This window comes from Solea senegalensis, linkage group LG13 (assembly GCF_019176455.1).
Source record: "Solea senegalensis isolate Sse05_10M linkage group LG13, IFAPA_SoseM_1, whole genome shotgun sequence".
Lineage (NCBI taxonomy): Eukaryota > Metazoa > Chordata > Actinopteri > Pleuronectiformes > Soleidae > Solea > Solea senegalensis.
The window spans coordinates 5171700-5195800 of record NC_058033.1 but is presented as its reverse complement, the minus strand read 5'-3'; the positions used below and the strand labels follow the sequence as shown (position 1 = coordinate 5195800).

At 39.6% G+C, this 24101-nt stretch overlaps 1 protein-coding gene across 1 annotated transcript; it reads right to left on the bottom strand.

Annotated features, from left to right (window-relative positions):
* Positions 1-2274: 2274 nt before the first annotated feature.
* Positions 2275-14087, bottom strand: LOC122779180 (ubiquitin carboxyl-terminal hydrolase 2-like). The gene is made up of 12 exons (XM_044041311.1): positions 13811-14087; positions 8481-8528; positions 8260-8386; positions 7183-7294; positions 6960-7070; positions 6804-6868; positions 6600-6703; positions 6396-6476; positions 6225-6303; positions 4668-4775; positions 4434-4554; positions 2275-3190 (listed from the first exon to the last, which is right to left on the bottom strand). The coding sequence occupies exons 1-12, from the start codon at positions 13952-13954 to the stop codon at positions 3085-3087; spliced, it is 1206 nt and encodes a 401-aa protein (XP_043897246.1). The 5' UTR covers positions 13955-14087; the 3' UTR covers positions 2275-3084.
* Positions 14088-24101: the final 10014 nt, after the last annotated feature.

Sequence of the window (24101 nt, the reverse complement as noted above, 5' to 3'; positions counted from 1 at the left end):
TGTACTGTATGTGTTTTTGTATTTGTCACCTCTTTAGGACCAGTAGTCCTCATGGAGACCAAGACCTTGCCCTAATGAGGCAGATAGCCATAGCTGCTTATGGTTAAGATGAAAAGTCAATGCAGTGTCTTACAAAGAATAGCCACAGAAACCTGTGTGTGTACTTATTTATAGCTTTGTGAGGTCCAAAAAAAAAATTAAAAACCTATCTTTGCTGGGATATTTTGTCTGGGCCTCACAGCTTTGAAGGGATTTTTTAGATCTGGTTTCAGGGTTAGGGATAGTATTGGTATTAGGTACATATTTTACACACTTTTCACTCTTTGTCTTTTGATCATTTTGTTCATACACCATGATTTTTTGTTTACGGTAAGACTAAAATACACTGTGGACACATAAGTGTTACACTCATATAGTTAAGCGCAAAAAATGTCCAATTGAAACCCATTCAAACTGCAAGTTACACTTCCATTAAAACATTGCATTTTTATTATATATGGGTGTCAATCCGGGTTTTTGCCTTAGAAGTGATAATTCTTCTGTCCACCAAATCGCAGAGAGGCATATGGGGGAAAAAACATGCTGTCACAATTCCCCCTCCTTCACATTGACATATCCCAGACTGTGATAACTCAACACATACAATTTTTACATTGAAAATAACTAATACTGTCTGGGCATTTAAAGGGTTAAAATCCTAAAAATAAAGGTATTTGATATCGATTATTAGGTCAGATGAAATTAGACTATAAAATAACATATAATATTTATATTATATATATTTATATTTATATAATAGTATTTATTATAATTGCTTTTAAAAGGATCATTTTTTTCTGTGACTAATATTAGAACTGGCCCTAAGGGTCAAGGTGAGGGTAAGGGTAAGGCTAAGCCTAAGGGCACTTAATTGTGATTTTAAGGTTAGGATAAGGGGCTAGGGAATGCATTATGTCAATGATGTGTCCTCACTAAGATATAAAAAACGTGTGTGTGTGTGTGCAGCAGGAGGGGGGAGTGTCTTAACTGTGTGAATTTGCGAAGAGGAGAATTAAATGTTTTTTTTCTGAAATGAGAGTGATATAAATACTTTTTTGAGTGCAGACTCTGTTGTTTCACATACAAGGCTGTCTGTTCATTTTAAAGCCAGAGAGTCTGGTTTCCATGACTTCAGAGAACATTACATCAACTTACATTCATTTCCTGTCGACATTCTAACCCAGGGTCCCTCAGTCCAGGTCCTGGGGACTTCCCCGCCCTGCAGATGATAGATGTTTGCCCTGCTACAACACACCTGATTCAAATAATCAGCTCGTCAGCACAAGCCTGATAACGAACCATGTATTTAACACAGGTGTGTGGGAGGAAGGAAACTTCTAAAACATGCAGGGGAGTGAAGACCTCAGGACCAGGACTGAGAAGCCCTGCCCTAACCTCATTTCTAATCTCATTCTAACCATACAACATGTACTCACTGTAAAATGTAATAACTATTGGGACTTCCTTATTGTCCCCATAAGGAAGACAAGACCCCATAAAGCAGTGTTTCCCAGTCCTTGTCCAGGACAGTGTGTCCCCGAGGACCAGGATTGGGAAACACTGCCACAATGTCCCCACAACGTCTTCTTCTCAGGACACTGCACTGACTTCCATTCATATGGACACACTAAACAAAGTGTTATCACTAACCTTAATGATAACCAGCTATAATGCCTAACACTAGGACCAGGTTTTGGTCTCCATGAGGACTTATCCTGTTTGTCTGAATACAAACAATCTCATAGCTCATGACCTCTGTACATAGCTCTCTCTAGTGGTGCAGGGTGGAAAAAAACACCTTTTTCAGATGAGGACAGAGCAGTAAGTGGTGGCCCTCGGGTGGGCATTGGCGGTATTGCCGCTGGGCCTAAAACAGCAATAAAAATGATCTCATTTATTATGAATAATTATGTTGATTATTATTGAATAAAAGATAAGTCAGTATTGTTCTACATGGGAACCTTTTTATTAAACTGTCATTAGTCTTGTTTTTGTTTAAAATCTCTGATAAACAGGGGGGGTTGGTGTAAACCAACAAAGAGATTAAATTGAAAATGATATAGATAATTAAACCATCACCCGCCATTTGTTTCAATCTGCACTCTTACCACTAGATGTCACTAATTCTCACATACTGGTCCATTTTAGTTTTTTTTTGTGTACTTTAGGTGTAAAAATGTGAAATTAATTTCTCTATTATGTCTAATTTGTTGAATGTGGTCCCTGTTAATAATGAGCAATGATTTAACACACAGTATATTCTTTTTTATTATTATTATTATTATTATTATTGTTATTGTTATTGCACTCATCAACTCTTCCCCAGCCTTTATTATTTTTGGCTGGATAAATAAAAACTAAAACAAAGAAAAAAAAGAAGTGATGTAGCAAACGTTGACACTGGATTTTTTTTGAGGCGTAGATGATTATTGTCACAGCAGCTTTGGTATGACTGGCTTTTCCCACAGTGTTGTTTCAAAATTCCCCTACATCACTTACAATAAATACTGTACAAACATAACATGTGTGGAGACTTACAACATCCCCACGGCTCTGGTCTGTCATTTGCACAGATTTAAGAGTTGGGGGCAAAAAAAAAGTAACTTAATAAATGGCATCATATTAGGTAGAATACATTACACAGTACATGTCGTGGTCAGAGTTTTGATGTGATCAAAGTGAAAATGAAATCCACACGATTGACAAGAATATAAGCAGGTCCAGGAAAAGCTGTAACGTGTCCTTTTTTGATATGAAAAACTCCAAAAAACAACATCCTTTTCTCAGTCCATCACTGACAGCTACACCTGGAGCTGAATCTTTATATATTTTCCTCTTCTCAGCGTCAGTTCAGATCCACTCAGTGTCTTCATATCCACCCTTTTTTAAAGGGCTTCTCTTTTCTCCACTGCAACATTATCTTCTTCATGTGCTTCATCTTCACAGTTTGTAATGGCAGGACTCTCTCTCTCCACTAGGTGGCATCTGACTCCACCTCGTTTTGTAATAAGGCCCCCAGGGTGAGTGGTGGCTCCACAGTGGAGACTACAGACGACTCGTCTGGTGTTTGCTGTGCGGAGTGGAGGACAGCTCATAGAAGAGAATGTAGGCATTGCTGGTGCGAACCTGACTGGAGGACATGGGGCTCACCCTGCAGGAGACACACACACAAACACACACTTTGTTGAGTACAATTTAACCCACATTTTACATTTACATTTTATATCAACTACTGTTGATACTTAAGTACAGTAAATGTCATATACTTTAAGATTTTTACTTAAGTAATAATATAAAAACGTGACTTCAGCTTCAACCAAAGTTGTTTTCTTGTAACATACTTGTACAAAAATAGAAATGTAGTGGCATAAATGTTGCTAGAAATACAAATAAAGTAAAGCATGGATACGTGAATTTTACAACACAGTAACAAAGTATTTGTACTTTATTACGTTGCAACGCTGCAGAGGACAGTTTTCTGGGGAGCACAATGCTGCTGTCGAATACAGGAACAAGTTTTGATTGATTTTTACAAAGTAATACAACATGTTTTTTTGACAAAAAGGACTAAACGTTTTGGTTTGTTCGTGGAGATGTGAGGTGGACACAGACACCTTTACATCTTGTGATTTGGTGAAAATACTGAGTATTTCTATTTTTTCCCCTCTTTATTTTCTTACAGGATAACCTGTGGTTAAGTGGAAGGGAAATGGGTTCGCAAGCAGAGGGTCACCCACTGCTCCCACACCTGGTTTATGCGTATTCACTACTTGCAGAGGTCAACCTCAAATGACCTGGGGGCCACTGAGCATCTGGTCTCATTAGGAGTTGGAAAAAAGCAATTATTCCATCATGATATTGCAGATAAAAGTGCTATTCTATACAGAGCACAATTAAAGAACAATGTTTATGAAACAAATTAATAAAAACAAAAAAAATAATTAATTCTATTAATTAATAAAAACAAAAAAAACACATACATAAATAAGTTGACATCACTTGGAGGGCCACATGACATCAACCGGAAGAACTAGTTTTAGTTCTTAATTCTCATAACTGAAGAGCTAAAAGTAGTTTTATTGCTCTTGTATCTTCTTATATTCATAGTTTTGTGTTCTACCGTACGAATATGATAGAGAAGAGAAGCTGCTCTCACTCGGCGTGGCATTGTTCATTCTTCAGAGGACAAAAGCTCAAAGGGAGGATTTTTTTCTGATGATTCACATAATACTTGTGTTTAAATGTGGGCAAAAAACATTCTGTCACAGTCACTCCCAACACACGGGTACACTACTACACCCAGAACTGTGTTCACACTGCATTAAGTGGACACACCTAGGGAATGAAGCGCAGTGTCTGACTGTTTGACAGTGAGACAAGATGAGAGCTGGTACCTGGTATCGTTGTAGCTGTACCACTCCCCGAGCGTGGCGTTCTTGCAGTACGCTGTGTAATGACCTCCCAGAGTGTTCCCGCTGTGGTTGGAGACTGCGTACAGGTTGTATAAGACACGCTCTGTTGGAAAAGGACACATTGTTTTTTTGGTCAGGACACGCCTCGACACAGAGGCACCGAGCAAACACACGGCCAAACTACATCAATCGTCCTCATCGTCGCCGGGTACTCACCACCGCTCCCGCAGCCAAACTCCCGCATGTCGAGGTCTTTGAGCGGGAAGTTCACGTACGTGGAGAGTTTGCTGGCTCGGACGTTGGAGTCTGAGAAACGCTTCAGGTCTGAGAGGAGAAGTTCGGTCAAGGAACCAAAACTGCATTTACAGGCATATGGACTTCACACATAATCCCCCTTAAACCTATACTTAAAATAGTCCTCATATTTAAGTATTCCTTACTGCACATCCTTGATGCGTCACGCAACTTAGTTTTTGGGGCCCTTAAGACTCCGACGTCAAACCAGACGTGACATCTACATGAGTATCCACTGATAAATAAAGTCAAATAAATAAAGTTATCAGCTGTTCTTGAGGTGGGGGGCCCATTTTTCTTCAGGGCCCCCGGGCAATTGCCTGTAGCGACGCACCTGATCGCCTTGAAGTGTGAGGTGATGTAAACTAGTGAGTTTTTTGGTCTGTGTTTGAAACCAGTTTATTTGCAGTAGTTTGCATGGAAAATGCTAAAATAGCCAAATAACCAACAAAAAATATGTTGTAAAATGAATTTGTAAATGAAAACACAGAAGTATGTTTTTTTATCAGTGTTTGCTTGGTCTAAAATAAAAATAAGTTGTGTTTTGTAGACATACAACAGTGTTACTGACACAAATATAACTTCCTCACAAACTCGTGTTATTCTCTAAGCTTATTTATTCACACTCCAGCCAGTAAATTCTTATTTTTCCTGTAATCATGATTTGTTTGTGCACCCTTTGGGCAGCGAGTGTGAAGCTTCCAGCCAACCTTCAGCGTGCAAGCGTGTGTGAAGACATGTCTGGGCTCAAAACGTTAGCAAACAGGTTTTGTGCAGGGGCGTGGCGGCATGAGAGGAACCCGCCGAGGACGGATGCCGTGACAAATGCAACAGTAAATACTTGCACAAGTTGCGTTGTGATACGGGAACGCTGCAGCGTTTGGTCTCCGAGTTCGTAGAAGTGACACAAAATGAACTTTTGATCCATTCCTTTTAAAATTCTGATTTAAAATGCATAGTTTTTCCAAGTAAAATACTAAAATGAAGCTACACATGCAACATCGCTGCTGCTACTCCTCACATGACCATCCTTGTTAACCCCTTAGCAGGCAAATAACTGTATTTGGAAACTTCTGCAGAAACCACGTTATGGTGCATTATCTTGGACGCGACGGTCATAAACCTTAGTCTTCTCCTGCATCTACGGTAATATCTCAATAACGTATGATCACTATTCTAAAATAATGTTCCTTTCACTTAATTTGTGTTTTTCTTGTGTATTCTTATATCTACAGTCTATTTGGGTTGTTTTTCTAACCAAAGATGGGCAAGGATCCATATATGCTACCTTCATGGACCTTGGTTTCCTACACAAACATGTAAAAATGTAAGTGAAAAAGTGTTGCTATATCTTTCAACTGCACTCTGGGATCAAAGTGTTTAATTTAGTATTCCAATGATTGCCCTGAGGCTTAACAAGCATTTTTCTCAGCATAAACATTGAACAAAACATCACAAATGGCGCAAAGAAAAGGATACGAAGCACGAGGATCTGGGGGAACTTCTGGATGCTAAATCGTTTGGTGCATTTCCTCCTGGTTTTGCAGTTGTTGCACGTCTGAAAGTGAGAAAGAAAGAAACGCTGAGACTGCTGTACACTTCATATATACCAGTTGTGTATCTTTGGCGGGTTCACACGAGGCGACTTACCGGCCTCTCGTCTCCGTCCAGCACGTCTTCTTTTGTAAAGAGCCTCAAACAGTCTTTGAGCTTCACGTCCCCAGAGCTTTTCTGTGGAACACGTTTGTTCAGTCAGTCAATAAAAGGAAAAAGACTTCACAGGACCAACTCAACACAATATTGACGTGAGGTCCGTGTGTGTGTGGGGAAAAAAAAAAAGGCGTGTGCGCTCACCTGTGCGATAGGTATCGACAGATCCCAGAACGGATCGAACACCGTGGAGCGGAAGCCACAGACGGAGCAGGTCAGGGAACTTTTCAGCTGCCCGACGAATAAATCTGGAGGCACAAACACAATTATATTATATTATATTATATTTAAAATGAATACAAATAAAAGTAAAGTTTGACATAATTATATGCAGCAAACACCACGTACCGACTACTTTGCTGTCCTCTCTCTCCAGGTACTTGTTCCACATCCAGTTTCCTTTTTCGTCATCCCTGCGGAACAAAAGAGACCGGATTGAATGAATCTCGTGGCAGAGTCATGAGACGTGCAGCAGGGGGCGCTGTGGTCTGCGTGACGACTTACGAGAGGTGGTCGAGGTCATCGGCCAACACCTTGGGACGCACCGTCACCCTGTTCACCTCGTTGTGGAGACCGTCGAGCAACATGCGCAGGAACTCCTGGGCGTCCTGCTGACTTTAGAGGGACAGACGGACGGAGACGAGTCAACGACAAAACAAATATAACATTTTAACGAGAGGCACGTTTAAGTGAGGGAGACGGGGATGAGACGGGGGATGAGACTTACTTGCACCCCACAAACTTGGGAGCGTATTTCTGGATCTGGTTCCTGAAGTCGGAGGGACTGACGGCCTCGTACTTCACGGACGTCCACAGGCGCTGAGTCAGTTTGGCAAACTCTGGACAAAAAGAGATTATTAACGGATTATGACTCTCAATCAATTGACAGGCAGAGGACAAAAGTTCTATGTCACACCCTGGACAGGCACCATTCACTCTCACACTCACACCTACGGTCAATTAAGAGTTTTCAATTTGCTTAATCCCCTAATCTGCAGGTTTTTGGACTGTGGGGGAAAACGGAGAAAACCCACACACACACACACGAGGAGAACATAAAGGATTTTAATCCTTTATGGTCCAGAGATTTGGGTCCGGAAAATTCCCCCCTGGACTTTACTGCAGGTACAAAGTGTCTGGGTCTCGAGATCAGGGGAATCTCTGGAGGATTCAGGCCACATCAGATATGAACTGGAGATTATTCTAGGGGCTGGCAGGAGAATGTCTGTCTCGACTTTTACCGTCACGCACAAAGCATCTGCAAAGGATCTCTGGAGAAAAGAAATACAGCTTTTTGTTGTGAAAAACACGAGTTTTAAGAGTCGGTAACTAATGACTGCTGAGATTATGCTGAGCAAACAAAGACTTTTAACGCCGTGCGAGAGTGAAATTTCTCCTTTTCCCCCCTTTTTATTTACTGATCTTAAAATAGAGGTTGGCGTGATGGTGCAGCAGTAAATCCGAATTCCAGCTTGATCAGGGCTTTTTTTTGCACGTCTGCACCGACACTACTTTCTCCCACAGTCCAAAGGCGCCCAGATTGGGGTTACGGTTGATCGGACACACTAGATTGAGCCTAAATGTTCCCTGACCCTCAGTTCCAGTATACGTGGCAGAGAGCGGATGTTAAAAGTATCGCTTAATCTGATTTGGTTTGAGTTTTTATGGCTCTGATGTGAGAGCAGTCTGATCATCTGACATTTCCCCCCTCTGTGAGACTCAACCCCTTTTAATGAGGCGTGTCAAGAAATCGTTTAAAACTCATAAAACTGAAAATATGTGTCCATAAAAGTCTGGTCTCTACCTTCCATGAGGCCGGTCTTTGTCTTGCCGGGGTTCGTGTTGAGGTCCGTGCGGTGGACGTTTCTCAGGCAGTAGTCCCGCAGCTCTGGAGTGTTGCTCAGACATTGTAGGATGGAGTTCATGAAGCACTGTAAAACAAAAAAAATAGCAACACGTTTTTACCAAACTGAACAGGTGGACTCCATGGGTGGAGTCAAAGTGCAGCGAGGTAAGAACACTGACCGTGTTTCCCAGGTTCTTCAACCCAACCAGGCCTTGAGAACTCTTGTTCTGGACAAAGACAAAGAGAAAAGATACTTAAGCATTTGTCGGAGTTGAACGGTAACTACTTGTAAAAAAGTACTAAGAAACACAAATACACAATTAACTAGGGCTCCAACTATTGAACTATTGAACTATTTTCCGTAAAAAAGTCAAAAAACATTGGAAAAGGTTGGAACTGATTGTCCACAAACAGAAATGATACCGTTCTGATGATTTCTTTGTTAAATGGAGCAAAGAATCTGGGAAAAATTGGATAACTGATAAGTGGACATAGTCTGAATCCAGAGAGTGAAGTGTCTGAAACCTGTATTCTCTTGAATGGCCATCAGGGGGCGACTCCACTAGTCTACAAACTGCCCACTTGGTTTGACTCGTCAGTAAACCTTTATGAGGTTGTTTGAAAATGCGGTTTTAAAAACCATGACACGGTGTCCACACGTCCCTCAGCTGTGAGCAGGCCTCACACAGGACGACCGTGCAGTATTTATTCAACAACCGTCGCCATGTACTGGTCACAGAGCTGGCGCCGCGCCGCGGATATCAGCTCCGGTTTCCACATGTCGTGACCTTTCCTCGTGCCACGGTGGCTGACATCACCTCAGCAGCATGTGATGCAGACGGTGCTGATGTTCTCGGGTTCAGACGCTTTGAGTGATCTGGTGACCACCGAGAGATTCCTGGAATCATTGTGACGCGACATGATGTCGCACGCGTCCTACGTTACAACTCCTCGATGCCACAGTTTGCCTGTGTGCTAAACAATGATTTGATTCATTTGATAAATCCACTTTTACAAACACAGTTTGGTTGCTTTGACAGCTGAATAATTTGAGAAATTGTGTTTTTCATGTCAACATTTGCCGTGTTTTAAAAAAACTAAATCAAGCATAAACAGCACGAGATATGACCATTGAGATAAAATGAGAACTTCTTCAGCCAACTGTCTCGTCTTAAATTTCCATTTATATGTGAAAACTTTAAATTTCTGAGCTCTCGTAATGATTTTTAGATTAGATTAGGACTTTTGGAGCAAATATTAGCAAAAACCTTCACTAATATGTCAGTTAAAGACCAGTTTTGGCTGTTTTTAACGATAACTCAGTCAGGTTTTTAAGCAGAAGAGCAAAGCTTTTGGTTGCTATGGTTACCGCGCACCGGGACAGACCTGTCCTCGCAGCTGAACTACAGCCTCAACAGTACGTGACCTGTGAGTGACCTGAAAGAGGACGTTCCTTCACAAACAGATGAATTATTAATTATTAAAAGGTTGTGAATCAATTGAAACGAAACAAAGTCGAGATCTCGGGACAGGTTTGTGTCTGAGGTTTGGAGACATGGACGGGTCTCACATGTCCATTTTCACCTCATGTAAGGCTGCATTAATCAATAACCTGGTCAATTATTACTAAATTAACTATTTACCTTGAGGTTTCGGTCGATTAAATGTGAATATGCTCTGGTTTCTTTGCTTCTCTATGACAATAAAGTGAATTTCTTTGTTTTTTGAAACAAAAGAGGACATTTGAGGACCATTTGACTATATTTTATGGACTAATATTTGTGAAAAAAACTGATTGCATGAAAACATTTCATTTTAGCCATGGTTTTACGTCAAAATCACAATTTGCAAACAAAGCTAAATTTATTTTGAGTCATTTTAATGAAATATACTGAAAAAAAACAGTAAAAAAATACATCCTTGTATTAGAATATAAAGCAGTTTGAAGTGCTGGTGTTCTAAGACGTTTTAAAACTATACAAAACCTGAAAAAGACAATTTCCCCTTAAAGAAGGAACTCACAGGAACAAAAAAAGGAACCAAAACGATAATTCAGTGATTTTTCTGTACTTTCCATCCATTCTGCAGCAATAAAAACACACAAACGGACACATACGGTATCTACAGTGGATTTACTGTGCGGTTTATCTGAGTAATTTTACTGCATTAAACTACAATAAAAGTGGGAGGTTTGTCACCTTTTATCACGCGGTTATATATTTTAGTGCTGAGCACATGGATATTTCAGCGTTATGTAACAAAATGTCCTCTGGATATTTAACAGGAGGGCCCGTGTTGACCTCTGACCTGCTACTGCTGCTGCTGCTGCTGCTGCAGCTCATGGCCGGTGAATGAGTGAACGCGGTAACTGTGTAACGTGATGACTCAGAGGAGCGAGTCAGCAGTGTCGTGCGTCGACGCCTCTGCTGACGACCGGGGAGCTGCAGGTGGAGGTAAACGCGTCGAGGCAACGGCGCGCCGAGGGAGCGATAAATGAGGGCACACGCGCACGCAAACACACACACACTGTAAACCGAGCAGCATCGTCAGCAGCCTGCAGACGTCCTCCAATCCTCTGATGTTTTCCCTGTTTTGGTTTATGTTCTTGTTGCTAGGCAAGGGAAAAAAATAAATTAGACGTTCCTCTTTTAATTATGAGTTTCATGACATTTCTGCCACTTTTCTCAGCAGATTTATTATTTTTAAAGAAACGCTAAATGTGACAACATCTGTCCAAAAACACCTCTTCGTGCTCCCGAATGAACTGGTGTGTGGACACATTTTCCTTTTATCTTGCACTAAACAGAATTTAATTTTAGTGAATTCAGGGGAGTTTGATGTAAATGTTTAGATAATGATCTTGCCAACATACAGTCCTGGTGATTTATTTAGAAGTGCCACCACGAGGAGCCTGCAATGACTTCATATAAAAAGAATGTTCCCGCTGTCTTGATTTAGAGCAGATTTTGACAATAATCGCAATAAATTCTCTCTCAACAGCAGTACGTGCAACTATTTTGCCCCGCCCTCTGCTCCAAGCTCCGCCCCCCCGATCCACAGCATTTTGTGACATATTCTGGAGTATTTCACTAGTTTTCTTTTTATCTCAAGGTTTTTAGGAGATCAATTAACATAGAGTAGAGCTGGAAGATAGGGAATGGCCATTTGTATGTCATTACTGAGCCTGCAGAATGTGACGTATAGTTCAGGACAATATTTGATCAAAAAATTTTCATTTTCACACACATTTTGGCTTTTCTATAAGCCAAATTTTAGGATTTGGACTGTATTTTCCCTAGTTAAAGAAAAGTCTATTTTATTTAAGAAATATTGCACCTCCAACAAAAGTTTTTTTAAATTGTAGTTGGCAATATTGCAATTTTAATACAATTTTAAGTAATTGTTCAGCCCTAGAGTGGAGACAGGCGGCCTGTTTCACGTTAGGAATATTACAAAAAATAACACCACATTTTTGAGATAAAGTGACTTTTAGAGCCATTTTAAAGCATATTTTTTATTGTGATTAACAGTCAGTGTGACTGAAATGATCTTGAAGGTGACCATCTGGCCTCAGTGCCAGTCCACTGCTCTGCTGAAAAAAAAAAGACCAGCAGGAGTTGTTGGCAGGACTCAGACTCGGGCACCATGCAATAATTTATTATTAGCTTTCCAAAAAGCAAGCAAGCGATGCGTTCAGGTAATCTGTGTGTGTGTGTGTGTGTGTGTACGAGAACGCGTCCACGGCTCCGCTGTCTGGCAAAGACTTCAGAGACGGAACAGAGCAGAACATTGAGTTCCTCTGCTGCTGCAGCTCTGCATGCGCCATTAACGCCAGGTCACATGACTTTCAGAGGCGCAACAGTCCCGCAAACACACGTGGCGCCAGCAATGCCAGTGATGCCAGCGATGCCACTCCCATAGCAACAGTAATTAAATATGAAATCTCTGATGTGTGATAGCGTGCAGGGGAAGCTGCGACACACTATAAAGATAACGTTCAAAAAATGCACTTTAAAATGCACTTGGAGTGAAATAACGGGGAATTACTTTGATTTTTTTGGACAAAACAGGACATTTGAGGGATAAAAATACCTTTTTTTCATTTTATGGACAAAACAACTCATAATAAAGGGCTTAGTGAAATAATTAAGGGCTTAATCTACCATTAACACACCTGTTGGCTGAGGTGAAAGACTCAGAGTCAGAATAATTTAAAGCTTAACTTTTACATTCACAATGTAATTAGCAATTTAACTGAGTTCATTTTAGCTTTGTTTCCATGCAAGTATTTTCCATGTGATTTAAAAGCAGTTTTTTTCCCCGCCCACATATCGCAATAACATCCTGAACTACAATTATTTTTTTAAAACTTTAAAAACATCCCATGCCTATTACACAGCCAATATATCTTTTTTTATAGAAAAAATCTATTATTTTTGATTCAAATCATTTTATTTCAACCTCAAATCAATGTCAAATGTCCTTATCACCAGCATGAAACTGGGGGGAAAAAAAGCAGTTACATAGCGCTGCTTTAAAGCAGAATTTATTTTTGACTTCAGGGGAAAAGTTAGTGTGTAAACACGAGCCCACGGGTGACGTGGAGAGAAAGTGTGTGGACACCAATAATATAAGAGCACTGTGACACCAGCTGTGACCTCATTCACACACACACACATACGCACAGAAGGCAGCAGCTGTGTATTAACACACTGTATTGCACAGATGATACAGTGACAGCGTGAACACATCCCTTATCAGCAGCCCTTACTTCTGTTATGTAACACACACACACAATCTTTCACATCATCGGCCGATAAGGTCATAAAGGTCAATTTTAAATGAATAAAGTTTTTAGATTTTCTTCTTTTTCTAAAAAAAACCAACTAGTTTTCCTTCACAAACTGCAGACGACGTTGAATTTGCATCGTTATTTTGTCATTTATATATATTTACACACATTTCTATGCTGTTATTGTACATAAGAAGTGTTGTTTTCTGCAACATACATGTTCTTATAAGGCATGCAAAGTCAACATTTTCTTTATATATCGCAGGGATTTAGAATGATTAATAACAAGTATGCAAGAAAGTTGAACTTGTATGTTGGCAAGTGTTTACGGTAATTACAAAATAGCAGAAAATATAAAGAATAATTAATACTCTTATTTTTTTAATTACATTGTAAACTGTTTTATACATTTTGTTGATTATAAATGAACCAGTAATGCTGAGTGGAAAGCAGTAAGTTTTTAGTTTTTACACTGTAATACAGGGAGCGGTCATATTTTAAGTATTTAAGTATAATTATTTACATTTTTTTATTATGTTGTTAAAGGCACAATTATTGCTGTATTTCTGCTGGATTGTGACGAACCACTTTTAGTTTCATGGTGCTGATTAAAATTAAGGATTTATATTCTATTCTATCACATATACAAAGTTTGCATTATATCGAAATAAACAATACTAAAGAGTGCAGAATTCACTCACTCACTCACTCACTCACCTTGGCCTGGTTGATGATCAGTCCCATGAATGTGGACACCAGCATGGACCGGGACAGAGACGGACTCTTGGGTTTGTTCAGGTGGAAGGAGATCGGCGTCTCCTCCGGAACAGTGACCGTGTAAGAGTGTCGCAGAGACGGCATGATGGAGCAGAGAGAAGCGCTGGAGACCGGACACTGAGAGATGATCGATCAGTGAGTTAGTGATCGGTTAGTTAGTGATCAGTCAGGTGTGAAGTCCACTGTCACTGCGCTGAACACTGAGACTGAAGCGGCGCGTGCAGGAGTTTTTACTGTGAGACGTTCACGCCCACTGTGGAGAACTGTGATGCCTTCACTGACTCTGTGAGACTGTGGGAAATATCATCTCTGAACACTTACTACATACTTTACATGAAGATAATCTCAGTTTAACAAGTGTACAGATATAAGAGGACACTTGTTACGGAAGAGGATTAGGGCCACATGTGTTTTTGAAACACAATTTTAAAAATGCAATAGTCTTTAATCTTAAAATTTGAATTCTAAGGCAAAAAGTCAGAATTCTGAGGAAAAAAAAGGCAGAATTCTGAGTATAATCTCAGATTTCTAAGGGAAAGGGTCAGAATTTTGACTATAATCTCAGAATTCTAAGGGACAAAGTTGGAATCCTAAGGGAAAAAGTCAGAATTCTGAGGAAAAAAGTCTAAATTATTTTTACATGTGGCCCTAAGCCTCTTCCGTACCTAAATCTAAATCAGTTTGATTGTTTTCAGATTATACAGAGGGTTTAAACGATCCAGAGTCTGTAAAGATTTGACATATTACTTTTTTATTTTCAGCCATTATCACCCATATCAGATAAAGTGTCGGTTTTTCCCCCTCAGAGCTGCTGTTGACCTTGTGGTCGATGCGCCGGGTTTGACGAGGTAGCAAATAAAATCTCTATTCAGCTGCATTCCACCTCTGCAAACTTCAGAGCTGAGCCGAGAAAGAGTTGCTGACTACTGCTGGACTTTAATCTCAGGACTGGATACAGAAACCGCGCAGGGTCTGATAAGGAGCTTGATAGTCACCTTGTAAACCTTTAAAAGTACATTTGCGCTCATCTTTTGGCAGCGACAGTGAGAGAACCTTAAAATTACTGACAAAGTCTAGAGTAATAGAACACTTAGCTGATGAATCAGGTTTTTATGCAGTAGGTATAAATGTGTGTTTAATGCTTTTTAATAAGACTTACCTTATGCTGCTTTAGATCAATGTTTGACAGCTCGTTTTAAAAGCTGCTTTCTCTCCCACACCAAAGTCCATAGAGAGAATCTGCGCTTTTAGCCTGCAGGGCTACAGGAGCTGCTGCTCTATTACTGCCGTGTTTGGTAGATTTTTGTCACTTAGGTAAATCAGAATGAAGGTTTTCTAACACAGAAGTCACAAAATAATAGATTAGAACATAGTGATGGAGGCAGCAGTGGATCAACAACTCCTCTGTGTCATGGTGTAAAATTGATGATTTTCTCTAAGGGATTTGGTGCCACAAAACTTCGATTTTCAGTTGGAAAAGTTTGTCTAACAAACAAGAATTTCAGATATGATAGGTTGTTGGTGTAGATTTTATGAAATGAGTCTATTGTCAAATGGCTAGTTGTTCCTTCAATCTCCACTGGCAGCCATGTTTAACTGATGTATCAGGTTTTAATTCAACATTTATTTTTGTTGCGTTTACCAGAACTAAAATGTTTTATCGAGGACGTTCAAAAATTCCATTAGAAACATGAATGCACTTCAACAAATAAATGATCAAGTTAGTTTATTTTCGTGTTGACATTTCAGAGCCAAAAGACAAGATCAGGGAGTCGTCAATCATGTCTGCATCTGTGGTGAAATGTTATGATAATCCCAGTAACTAAGTGACAATCACACGCCATGGAAATAGTAAATAATCACGTCGAGTGCGTCATGAGGGAATACCTGCACCAAACCCTACAGGGCCGGCGAGGGAGTGAAGGGAGTCCCTTTACTACAAGCCTTCTAATTAAAACACTAACATGAAGCGAAGAGGAATGCGGCCGATTAACTCTTTCACATTCCTGTCTTTGTTTAAACTCAGGGCAGGTCTAACGGTTTGAACTTTTTAATGAGTTTGTCGTGCCAGGGAGGATTTGCTCGCTGTGGGAGTGACGAGATAATCTGTGAAGGATTGACTCGAACCTTGGGTATTCATTCTATTCACAGGATGAATATGCAAATCTGAAATGCCACTGACTCCCATTTTAGTGAACTCTGGTTTCTTTCTTGCAGCTCCAGCAGGTAAAAAGTATAAAGGTTTTTTCCCGGAATGTGTACATTACGAAAGAGGATTAGGGCCACAAAATCAAAAAAACTGAATATTTTGACTTCAATCTCAGAATTCTGACTGAAATCTATCGGAAAATGTCTGAGGAAGTCAGAATTCTGAGATTAAATAAATCATAATTCAGACTATAATCTGGGAATTCTAAGGGGAAAAATCAGAATTATGAAGAAAAAGACATAATTCTGATTACAATCTCAGAACTCTAAAGGGAAAAAAGTCAATAATAAAAGAATGAGCTGTTTTTTGTTGTTGTCATGTATTATGTGAACAATGTCAGCATTTATTCTGATGTTAAAGTCTGTCTGTGGTAAAATAGAAGATAAAAAGCAGACAGGACCTGACCGTGTGTTTACAGCAGAAATTCTTGAGCAGTAAAATTCACTTCTGAACCTTTTTCTTTGGACACTTCGTTGTGTTCTTTATAGTCAAACTCCGACCTGTTTGCAGGCATCTCACTTTACAAGTACATCGCCTCGGTTACCTCAGTCTGACTCGTCATGAAATAAATCACTTCCTGTGTGCAGCATGGACATGTTGCTGGGCAACACGACAGTAAACAGTGTCTATATTGTTTATATTTAAAATTGTATTGACATTTAACGGTAACGTTTAAATTCTAAGGTTTAGAAAAACCTTCTTTGGACTTTTCTCAGTGAAATGTGGCACAAAATATTTATATTTTAACATAATTAGAGCCCCTGTCATAAAAACAAGAAAACACATTTTACAATTCTTTCAAAAACTTGCGTAACATTCAACAACTAAAACGACATAAATAACTATAATTTGACGTCTTAATCAAGAAATGATAATGTGCTTTGACTATTTTTCAGTTTTTTTGTAAAACAACACATTTAAAAAGAACATTTAACACTATTGCAGGATTAAAAATATCATTTCCGTTAAAGAGCTTCGACATATTGGTGCATTACAGAAACATAAAAAATGATTGTGAAGCACTGTATACATAAATACACACACACACACACACTGTATAACCAATGGTTATTTAATGTCAATAAGTGTAAGTGTATTGACTTTACGATAAGGAGGAATTATGAAATCATGATGTGGTTTCGTCTCTTATCGAGTGTCGATGATAATCAGCGCTGGGTTATGCAACGAGAACGTTCACGCAACAAAAAGATAGGATGTATTTTCTGAGGGGGAAAAGAAAAACACAGTGAAAGGCCACTTGATAAAGGACTAATAACAAAGAGATACAGGAACTCTCTTCTTCAAACACCTGTGCTTTCACTCCTCCGCCCTGAAGGCACGTCAGTGAGTGAGTGAGCGAGTGAGGGAATACCTGGAGCCGTGCTCATGTTTCAACAAAACGTCCTCTTCTCTTACCTAAACCAAAGTACCCGCACACACGCTGAGACGCCTCAGTGATGAAACATGAGTCATGGTCCCGACAAATACCAGCGACGTGAGAAACACAAGCAGGTAAAGTTGGTTTCAATTTGGTCCGAGCGGAAGAAGTGACGAGACGTTTATACATTTCATTAACTCAAGTGTGATATGTGTGGAATTAGCAAGTTTTATCGTACCAGTATATAATAATATTGTATTTTCCCTGTTGTACTGTCAAAACTCAGAGGAAACTAGCAGTTTTTTGGGGGCGAGGTCGCCACAGCAGATAATCCACATCTTTGATTTGGCAGAGATTTTTGTGCCAGACGTATTAATCCAGGCTTCTTGGGACCAGCACACGTTAATTGTTTTTAATTAAAGGCAAACCTTTACAAATTAAAGTGCTGACAAAATAAACACACAATGTGCCAATCTAAATGGGTCAAAGGTCAAGACAACTCGCTCCACCACTGATCCGCTGTTTTACGTCATTGTATCTTCCATTGGTGAAACACAAAATAATAGAGTTCATTTAAACTAAAGAAGATAAGTAAAATGAGATTAATTCACTTATTTTCTACCAGCTTTTTCCTCCATATGAAGGTCTCAGAGGGGTGGAGCTAATCCCAGCTCACATGGGGTGAAAGGTCACCAGTCCATCACAGGGTATGGTCTTTATTTAGAGTGTCCACTTAACTGAATCTGCATGTTTTTGGACAGTGGGAGGAAACTGGAGATACACGCAAACTCCACACACACATCTCAGTCAAACTGGGATCCGAACCTGCGCCTTGTCTTCATTTATGAAGTCACTTTTCAACCACAAAGCTTCTGCTGTAGAAATAAAGAATAACAACGTCAATGCAAAAGGGAAACTAAACTTTTTTATTTTAAAAGGTGATTTTGAACTTTCACAAACATATTTATAGTTATAAATATTCAAGTCACACCAATAAACCGTCCTACTGGACCTTTAAGTTAGTCCAACTCATCTATCAATTTTCATCGTTTGTTTCTCAAACGAGTAAAGCAACATTTAAATATTTCAAATGTGTTGTTTCAGGGTCAACATAAATGCAGACAAAGAGTTTCAGTCGACTGAAAGCTTCATTTCGCACTTTTATTTGAGTAAAAACCTGAATAAACGTGACTGGAAAAAGAAAATATTGGGTTTTTTAATGATCTTTGAGCCACAAAAACATCACTGAAGGTCGGATTACTGTTCTGTGTTTGACAAAATTTCACATCACATAATCCATTTAAATCCTTCCCAGAAACTGCTCAGCCTCCAGCAAAGAGATTATGAAGATTTCCTTTAATGCTGTTTATTTGTTGGATTTTTGGGAGCAAAAATGACATAAGAGAATTCCACATACTTTCTTTAACAATGGGGAAAAAAGACGTGCATTTAAATGCCTTTGCTTGTTTTTTATCTCATGTTATGGCGCGGTAACGTTACTGTACAAATTCAAAGCAGCTGGACAACGTCACACGGGAACGCCACTGTCATTTAAACCCATTATATAAGTGTAAAGTAATGATTAGTGAGCCATAACGCACGCTCACCTACAAACTTATGTAACCATGGAGACACAACAGGTGCAGCATTTCACCACAGAGGCGAGAAAACGAGCCTCGCACTTTAAAGCAGAAAAGGCAACAATGACAAAATATTAAAACACCAAACTACAGTTGAATATTTAAACCTCACCTTTCGCCTCATTCTGTCTTAAAGCTTCTTATCAGTTCAGAGGGTTTAGCCTGTGTTCACTAGGTCAAGGTCTCGGTACCCGGTGTCTGTTTCCAAGACGGAATAACCACAAAAGCTGCAATTAGTTAGCAGATCATAATAATTTGGACATCTGTAATCACTTTTTTTGGCACATGAAACGAACCAGGAAGGAGGAGGACACAACAAATTTAGTACTCACGACGAAATTGCAGTCATTAAGTTTTTGGCGGCTGGAATCACTTGAGAGACGTGTGCAGGACTGGCTGTAACGGTGGGCATTCACAGGTGGAAATGATGAATTTGAATCATTTTAAGGATGAAATAAACTCTATAGTCATGAGTCACGTGAAAACCGCATTGTATCGGTCGCGTTGCCCATTTACAGGTATTTCAAGAGGTAAATGGGACGGATTGTGCAACAAGCAATCAAATATAACCTTGAAACATTAAATCAGGTCAAGAGCTGTAATTGTTTTATTTTGGCAGCTGGAATCACGTTTTTGGAAAGATAAAAACGGCACAGGGTTGGAGGAGGAATGTTTTTCTGGTTGGTTAAATAGAACCGTCTACCATGAAATGAAGTTATTTTAAAGAAAAAGGGTAAAGATAACGGCCGAAATAAATGATTATTTTACAATAATGTTGGCAGCTGGAATCACTTTTGTCAAGGACGAGGACAGTTTTTTGTAGGTGGAATCATTTTCGTTGTAATGGACATTTACAGATTGTTCAACCAAAAAGAGCTAGAAAAACAATAACATGTCATTTTAAGGAGGAAATAAACTCAACAGTCAAAGGTCAGGAGCTGGATTCCAGTCTTATTGGCAGCTTGAATCACTTAATTGTGTGAAAACTGCACTTTTCTGGTTGTGTTTACAATTTACAGGTATTTCAAGTCGGTAAAAAGGACCGATTAGGCAACAGTCGATCAAATATAATCAGGTTATGAGGAAGAAACAGAAACTGATTTATCACACAGAGCGATAATAGTTCCGAAGAAATGACTGCAATGGAATTATTTGGAAGTCGGAACCAGTTTTCGTCATGGGAAATCATTTAAGCATAATATGACGTTACTCTGAGGAAGAAACCAGCTTTTACTTGCAGAGTAGGAGCTGCAGGTTCATGTTTTACAGAAAAAAACCCGTAATGGATAAAGTGAATAATGACATTTTATGGCTCGTTTTAGTCGCTCTGATCAAAGTGAACTCTCACATGAAAAAATGATCACGTTAAGGAAGAAATGAACTCAAAAGTCAGGAGCTGCAACCCATTTATTTGGAAGCTGGTTGCATCATCCATTTAAAAAGGTATTTATTTGTCACTGCAGTAAACAATAAACGACCACACATGAAGTGATTCTGAGGAACAAACAAGCTTTTAGTTGCCGAGTAGGAGCTGCAGTACATTTTCATTGGCGTATTGATGCTTTACAGACAAAAAGTGGGTCTTTTTTGTCGCTCTTCAGAAAATTCCAGAATGTTAAAGTGAATGGCGGGAACAACAATCTGGTCAAATCCAACTAAAAGAGTTGATATTTTGTGGGAGAAACAACGTTTTATTCATGCGGGAACTGCCATCTCGGCTACATTTGGATTTAGCAAGTTAAACTTTCACATTTTCTTGGCTCTTTATAGGTATTTTGACGGGTAAAAGGGACCGAGTGGGCAATAATATGTGAAATATAACACTAAAGCAGCATTTGGGAGAAGAAACTTACTTCTGGTCTGAGCACAGGATCAGTTTATGGCTGGAGATTGTGACGAATGAGTGACTGCAAATGAAAGGGTTAATACAAGAGGTAGATTTTCATGAAAATACCTGAGAAGAAGGTGAGCATTATGAGCACTATCAGAGGCTGAAAGTGAGTCAGAGTGAGAAAGTGCGTTTCTGATGAATCGATGCACAGACGAACACAGGTGTGAGGATTACAGACACACCCACTCACAGAAACGACATACTTCTATTCTGATTCAGTTCAAATCAGATTTGACAGTTCGCCTCCACAACTATGAATAAAGTGATGCACTGCACTTTTAATCTTGTAACGTATACTATCTAAGTAGAATTTTAATATAAGGGGCTTTGAGGACAACTTTGCTTGCTGTAAGAAATTCAGCTCACCTTTGTTTGGTGAAGGGGGCGGGGCATCTGTTCACTTAAGTGTGTTTACGTGCATGTTAAAAGGAGGATTTTAGTCTTCATGTCACGTAAACACATTAGTCTGACTGAAATCGAGCTAGTCTTAGTCGGACTAAGATACCTGGTTAATGCGATTCATAGTCACGATTATTTCTGCATGTATGCGCTTATGGCGTGTTCTCACCGGCTCGCCTCGGCACGGCACAGCGAGCTAAGGCAATACTATGCATGATTTCCGGCAGTGATGACTCCTCTCATATTGAGTAGGTACTATTTTGTAGTGGAAAACCAACCTAAACCGTGCCGTGCCGAGGCTGGGCGTAAAAGGGGCTTTAGTCAGACTGGAGTTGGACTTGGCGTGGTCTGTGCATGCACCAAAAGAACAAAGACGACGGCGTCTGCGAGAGCAAAAGCTACGCAGTAGACCCACTTTTGGACTGACGGAGAGTTGTGCAATGGTCTGTCTTAGTCAGACTATGACCATAGCTGGATTAAACACAGAGAACAAACAGAGGACCCGTTACCTGAACACATCAGAGAACTACGGTGGCCAAAAGGACGTTTGTGTCGTAAGCTTCGAATTCAAAATAAAAAAAGTAAGCGCTGGGCTATTTTATCCATTTGGTTCTGCCGTACAAACCACGCCCAAAAGTCCAAATAAAAGGCCTATTCTACGGTTTTAACCTAATTGTTAGACAAACACAGTCGTGGTGGTTTAATTAAGACTCCGTTCCATATCATAACTCCCGTTAAACACACCGTTTGTTCGATTCTTGTTTTTAAAGCTCAGTCTTGTACAGCACTTGCTGTTGAAAATGTAATTACCTATCACGTCTCTTCATCCTTGGCGGTTTTAGCCAGATTCTTTTCATACTATTTGAATTCCCAGTGACAATAAATCACTTAATTACGATTGTAAAAGTAAACCTTCGTCTTGTAATTAAAAGACAAAGCCATCACATCGGCGTTTTGTGATTGATGTTCCCCGGCTTTAAGAAAACATGTTAACTAAGTAAAGGGCAGAATAAAAAACCTGGCAAGTAAACAACAAACACACTATTATGTACCGATCAACTGTGATTGACAGCTCATGGCAGGAGGCCATGTTGTGGGCGCCACACACCTCCGTGTTATACCGTGGAAAGAATTTAATTAAACCTTTTCGTTAACTTGTAAGTCACCAGTACCAACACGAGAGACAGCGACACGCGGCTCCTCCGGCCCCGTGTTTACTTCCTGTCACGCTTTGATGTGATTTGACGTGATAAAAGTGAGAGTGGGTGTGGTGCATTCAGGGTCCGGCCTTCAGGGGGCGTAGATGCCGGTGTTACCCTGTCGAGTAAACTTGACTCATACTCGCCTGGAGAACTTTGTGTTTTATTAACAGTCATGTGATGCTTTTTTTTTTTGGTCATATTCTTGAACACTTATACAAACACATGCACGCGTACGCACACATACACACACACAGGCACACAAACAAAACAAAGATACTGATTATTAAAAACAGTCATAAACAGACATAACTGACGACGACTGTACATTTGTACACAGAAGGCAGCAAATTTAAGCCCCAACGACGACGAACTACGCACTAAATATGGAGAATTTCAGCAGATATTTGGAGATAAAATAACACTCAGGACCCCAAATGTGATCATTCTGCAAACCAAAGAAACACGTGAACTAGACGAATATAACAGAGGTTCCAAAAGACTGGGTTGGGACCCACAGATGGCTCAAAAGAGACTTTTTTCTGGCTCCCCCAAAAAACATGCTTGAAATGAATTACGCACAAATTTATAGTGTGATTTTGGTCGCGATTGTTTGCCATCTTTAAAAATCGAGTCAAGATTGGAAACACTGGAATAGAATATGGCAACAAGTCACACTCTCTTCTATACTGTCCTAGATATGATAATGACATGATAAATGTTTAATTTAATGTGTATAATGTTTGTGTAAAGCCTGGAAGAAACGTCAGTAAGTTTTATTTGTTTACTTATTTGTGATTTACACAATCAATCATATTAATTAAAAGTGGAGAAAGTACTTTTAGAAACTCATACAATACAATATAGCATTTCATGGTTGTGTGTTTCTCTGGGTAAAGACATTGGTTCCCAGTGATGAAATATATTGTGTTTCATGCTTATTACAAATGTCAATGTGATCAACCATGAAAACCATGAATATGTTTGGAAAATGTGTTTCTTTACATGAAACTTTGTCTCACAAATAACTACATTTGTGTCACTGTGGTTTGCAGAAAAGTACAATTTCCCAGGAGACCCGGCTGGAACTTAAAGTATTGTCATTCATAAAGAGCAGCGTTTGAAAAACAACAAAAAAACAACCGCTAAGACAGAAAGGAAACATTCTTCCTGGGCTCTAAACCTACGACACTAGAAATCCGAGTTTAAAAATATACGAGTGTTCACTTCACACAGCGCTCGCCTCACACATAAATACTTCATTCATAAACGCCTCTTATAAATGCAGTCCTCCTGTTTACATTGTACTCTGCTGCTGGTGACTGCTTACATTGTGAATTATGACTTCATCTGAACGTGAAAGAGGAAGGAAAAATGGTCAGAGTATGAATACACTGAAATGCAATTTATATCAGATTTCTATTGATTTTGGAAAAAAAAATCACCTAATAGAATCTATGCATAGTCGACAATACCTTAAGAGTACATTATTGTCACTTTCTCATACCTTTCGAC